We start from the raw sequence: 5,293 nt of genomic DNA, 5'->3' as shown, positions 1-5,293 counted from the left end.
TTAATTGGATAATCCCTTACGTGAAGATATATCTCAGTTAAGTAATTATCTTTTATAAGAGAACAAAAAGGATTTAAAATTTTTAATACTACGAAATGTCGGAAACTGGTTTTAAGCTATCGGTGGCTTTTTTACATCATTACTGTATGATTCTGCGCGCACTTGACACACAGCAGATACAACAATCGTCATTCGCTACGACTGTTGCCGTTCTGTCGCGCATTTAGAAAATATATTTACATATGTACATATGTAGATATATGTACATATATGAATACATATGAATAGGTATATGAAGATCGGGGCACTTGCTACGACAGAAATTGAGGGTTCACCAACTATTTTTGTTTTGCTCAAGAAAAATAGGCTTATGAACAGCTTATCCAAGGCGAATTATTACAGGTGATGGCAACCACATATAAGTAAAAACATACATGTAACTTGTTATTTGTTGTTGCCTTTGGTGTAGGCGATTTGCTTGTGAAATTAAATTGCTTAGAGCTTTCCAAGGAGGATTTATTACTTTGTGTTTTGAAGATGCCAGCATTCGCGCTAGGTAAGCAAAGAGAATACTTACCGATACTTGCATTTAAATAATATTTCTTCCTAAGCACAGCGGTGGCTAGGAGGATTCCATACAATAACAATAGGCGTTAGAAACGCTCGCCAAAACTAAGCAACGATTGTTTTCCATACTCATAGCGATTAGCAGAAGAAAAAGAGGAGAAACGTTTAGCTAATTTACTAGCTCAAGAAAAGTAAGCTAATGCCCGAATTCTGTAAGCAGTCTCAAGTCACTAATTGAGACTTTTCGTGGTGAAATTTGATTTTGAGACTAGTTGGTATTCAGTAAGCAATCTCACGTCATTAGTCTCAAAAAAAAGTCACTAATTAGTGATCTACTTCTGAGCAGCTCACAAAACGAAAAATATGGAAGAGGAATTAATTATTTTATATATATTGCAAAAAAAACGCGAAAATGAAGCGAAGTAATATGTTTTGGGTAAAAATTTCTTAAGAACACGAATAATTGTGTATTTATTGACGTTTTAGAAACATGCGTAGACGGATTCTGGCAAGTTTACGCAGCACGGAAGACCCATTCCTTCTGGAAGAAGACGTTTTCAGGAGGTTTTTAAGATTCCCGAAATCCTTCTGCTGGGAACTTATTCAAGATCTCAAACCACTTGACAAGTTTGAGCGGAATTCGAGAATTCCATTTGAACTTCGGGTGGGCTTGATATAGTAATAAAAATATATAGGTAGGCTTTACAACATATTACTTTCAGTTTGTTTCAGTACTATATTTTCTGGCAAATGGCTCCTACCAAAGCGTTATTGGAAACTGCCACTTCTCGGCAATGAGTCAACCAAGCGTGTCGAGATGTATTGAGCAAATTTGCAAGATGGTAGTGGAACACAAACACTTTGAAATTAGTTTTCCCAATGAGGCGGAGCATTACAACAGCATAAAGAGGGGGTAAGTTTTAAACATGGTACAAAATATGCATTTGCACCATTTCAACGGCTTAAAATTTGCAGTTTCCACAACAAATTCGGAATAAAAGGCGTCATAGGTGCTATTGACTGCACACATATTGCAATACTTTCCCCGCAATCTTTAATTGCTGGAGTAGTACCTCATGAGTATATGAATCGCAAGGGATACTACAGCATTAATGTTGAAGCCGTGAGTTTATAAAAAATAAATACTGGTTTATCAACATTTTGTAATGTTTATAACTAATAACCCCATTCCTAGATTTGCAACGACGAACTAATTTTTCAAAACGTCAATGCACGATTCCCAGGATCTTGTCATGACGCCGGTATATGGACAACTTCGCCGGTGAGAATCAAACTCATCAGGGAACACATTGTGGGGGCATTTAAATGGCTTTTAGGTGATTCAGGTTATCCTTTGGAGCCATGGCTTCTAACGCCAATAGCAACACCTTCTTCCGCTAGCGAAGAGATTTTCAATAAAACACATATAAAAGCAAGGAACACAATTGAACGTGCCTTTGGAGTCCTGAAATCACGATTTCGGTGTCTATCCAAAGAGCGCGTTCTTAGATATTCACACAAAAATGCGGCAGCTATCATCTATACATGTGTAATATTCCACAATATGCTGCAAAAACGTGGCATATTCACTGATGAGGCCATGCCACCAGAAGACCCATCGAATGATGAAGCTAGCGAACCAATAAGGTCAACAGAATATTATTCTGAAGGCAGAAGGGCGAGGCAAAATTGCATAAACGCACTTATACTGTAAAACTTTTGTAAAAAATAAAATTCATGAATTATAACATAACATATATACACTTTATTTTATGTATTATTATTGTCTTTATTTACAACGGCTTGCGATAAAGCTAGAATAGCATTGGCCACGTTGTTCATGGAGTTACAAAACTGTTCCATGCAGTTAAGACTTCGCTCTCTAAATTGTTTTTCTTCCTCGTTCCTTTCGTTCAAGGATTTAATCATTTGTTTGATCAAGTCATCCGAATTGGTTTTGCGGCGACGTGAAGGTCGTGGACTGTTAAGTGACTCGTCGGTTGATTCCACAGAAGGAGTCACGGGGTCGTTAGTAATTACTATTTCGCTCTGAAAAAATAAAAAGTAGTTAAGTTATTAATGTGCAAATTTTTTCAATTCAAAAATGTTCATTTTATGACCTTTTATCATTGAAATGAACACATATATATATATATATAATTATATGTACACGTCTATTTACCTCGGCCCCAATATTTGGAATATCTGGCATTCCGTCGACCACGACTGACCCGAGCGTTTCCAAAGCGAGATTCTCCCTCTCTGTCAACTCCTCTTGCAACCGGGGACCTCCACCTGTCACTAGTCGATCAGCCTTTGACTTCCTAGCTCTGCTTCTGATTTGATTTTTCCAATGGTTTAGTGACTGTGAAATAAATATTTTATTAAGCAATTTGTTTGGTATATTTAAAACATACATCTTTCCATTTAGCCGCTGTTCGTTTTGGGCCTTTAAGAGCGTTAAGCTGCTCCGCGATCTCCTTCCACAGCTCCTCAATCCTTTTTGGGCACGTAGGATCATTTTTGTGGAGCTTGATTTCTGGATGGCTCCTAACAAAAGCAAGATAGCAATCTAATTGCTCTTTGCTTGTCCGCTTGGTTTTAGAATGTATATCTGTAAAACAGATAATACATATTTTAAAAGAAATTAGGAAATTTATTTTATTTTACTACTTACCCAGCTCGTTCATTTCAACGGATTGTATATAAAGATGCAATTCAACATTTATCGATTACTAATTTTGTTTGTCTCAATTGAATTGTTGATAATCCGATTCAGGTAAAAGGTTTATAAAACAGATATTAAAAATGTTATTTTGTATGAACTTAGTAATATTCATATTTTTTTATGTTTTTGATGAAGAATTTCGCTTGAAAATGAGCTTAAAAAATTACATTACGTATGGAATCGATAAGGGAATTTTTGCTAAACTTTTTGACTATCTCTAGCCGATACGTGCCATCAGCTGACTGTCTCTATTTATTTTCACCATGATATTTGGTGAATTTCTTGTGACTTTCGCTTACTGAATACCAAAATCGTCTCAAGTCACAAAAAGAGTCACTAATTTATAATCTCAATTTTAGTGACTTGAGATGAGATTCGCTTACAGAATTCCGGCATAAAACTACGTTGGAAATTGTTACAAATTAAAAGTCACCACATTTCCCACAGTTCATTGATGATTTAGTACGTAGCTTATGTGTGAATTGTAAGTTCTTGTAGATATGAAAAAATCATCTATGTTTGCGGTATTTTAATTATTAATACATATTTCAGTATCTACCACGGGCATTAATAAGGTGAAAATGAATGTAGAGGATGGAGTTTGGACACGGAAAAGTTTAAAATTGAGAAACACAAAGCAAAAAAACTTCGAAACAAGGGCAACATTAAAGTCTCACTGCGTACAGAAAGTAATGTATGTAATATTGAGCTCAATTGTATTTGTATCACATTTTTAATTTACAATTTTTACTTGTGTAATTCTCTATTCTCATAGGATATTGATGGCTTTCAGAAATACGGCCATGCTACTAATGACTAAGATGACTTCATGTAAATACTGTTTTGACATGCGCATACCATAAGGCATAAAAATTGTTTGCTTAATGATTTTGGTAGAAAATTAAGATAGAATACATAAAAATAGATCGTTATTATTTATATCTAAATCTGTACACTTAAAAATTGTGGATAACACATTTCTAACATGCTTGTGAACTCATTTTATGTATTTATACTTTATTAAATATGTATAGAAGAAAAACTTGATTTTTATAATATTCATGTATTTAGAACAAGTTCTTAGACTTTGGAAAATTGATTGCAAAATAAATTATGTAATTTCGGTTCAATTTATTTGAATTTTATTTAATCCATTTGGATTTTATCCTGTGCTGTATGATTATGTATGCCTATTATTCGTATTATTATTATGCGCTCCTGCTTATACTCGATATCTGAATTAGCATTCAATTTCAATCCGAGCAATAAAAGATCTAATGTATTCACTGGCAGACACAATTTCCTGGTTTATAATATTAGCAACAAAAACTCTGGACAATTCACCAGTTGTTGGTATGCATGTTTTTAATAAATGACTTGTAACAGTGACCAAGCCATATCGGCAGGCTTATTGCGATGAGGTAAATCTAAATGCTACTTATTCTAACCACCCATTTCATTTTCTTGTAACCACCGCCCATGTTTCACTGGCGCCTTCCTTGGTAATGCGGCTTTGCCATATGGAAAGAGTTGAATTCGAAACCAGTAACCAGCTTCAATCCAGCAGGATAAAAAGCACCAGATAAAATTGCCAATTATTGTGGGCCTGCATTACTAAGTTTTTGTAAGTCTTTTCGATAATCAGAAGAGAAGGTCTACGCCAACAGCCCAGGGTCAATTCAAGACCTCAAAAATGGAATTCGTGAGGCTATCGAGGACATAAGGCAGCCACTTTGCAATTCCGTTATGGAAAATTTCATTAAAAGGATATTTTCCTGTAAGCGTGGTCATGGTGGTCATTTGCCTGATGTTCTTCTTCTTCTTCTTCTTCTTAATTGGTGCGATAACCGCTTCCGCGATTTTGGCCGAGTTTAACAAAGCGCGCCAGTCGTTTCTTTCTCATGCTAACCGGCGCCAATTGGACACACCAAGTGAAGTCATGTCCTTCTCCACCTGACCTTTCCAACCTAGAGGAGGCCTTCCTCTTCTTCTGCTACC

The 5,293-nt window shown here is 35.7% G+C and overlaps 1 protein-coding gene and 1 long non-coding RNA gene across 2 annotated transcripts; both read left to right on the top strand.

Moving 5' to 3' along the window:
- Window positions 1–765: 765 nt before the first annotated feature.
- Window positions 766–2,281, top strand: LOC129251170 (putative nuclease HARBI1). Its single transcript, XM_054890532.1, has 4 exons — window positions 766–1,231; window positions 1,290–1,480; window positions 1,543–1,690; window positions 1,763–2,281. Exons 1-4 carry the CDS (start codon window positions 1,058–1,060, stop codon window positions 2,279–2,281), a joined length of 1,032 nt encoding a protein of 343 aa, XP_054746507.1. The 5' UTR covers window positions 766–1,057.
- A 1,414-nt stretch (window positions 2,282–3,695) lies between these two features.
- LOC129251230 (uncharacterized) lies at window positions 3,696–4,283 on the top strand. Its single transcript, XR_008582934.1, has 3 exons — window positions 3,696–3,779; window positions 3,848–3,989; window positions 4,071–4,283. It is a non-coding gene; the product is annotated as an uncharacterized LOC129251230 (long non-coding RNA).
- Window positions 4,284–5,293: the final 1,010 nt, after the last annotated feature.

The sequence above is a fragment of the Anastrepha obliqua genome, unplaced genomic scaffold (genome assembly GCF_027943255.1).
Source record: "Anastrepha obliqua isolate idAnaObli1 unplaced genomic scaffold, idAnaObli1_1.0 ptg000009l, whole genome shotgun sequence".
NCBI lineage: Eukaryota > Metazoa > Arthropoda > Insecta > Diptera > Tephritidae > Anastrepha > Anastrepha obliqua.
This window is presented reverse-complemented; position numbering and strand designations above follow the sequence as displayed.

Excerpts from the sequence above, each read along its gene's own strand:
- LOC129251170 (XM_054890532.1), top strand. The coding sequence starts at position 1,058 with ATGCGTAGACGGATTCTGGCAAGTTTACGCAGCACGGAAGACCCATTC. Across the intron at positions 1,232-1,289 it reads GAATTCCATTTGAACTTCGG|TTTGTTTCAGTACTATATTT; the intron begins GTGGGCTTGATA and ends TATTACTTTCAG. Across the intron at positions 1,481-1,542 it reads TACAACAGCATAAAGAGGGG|TTTCCACAACAAATTCGGAA; the intron begins GTAAGTTTTAAA and ends TAAAATTTGCAG.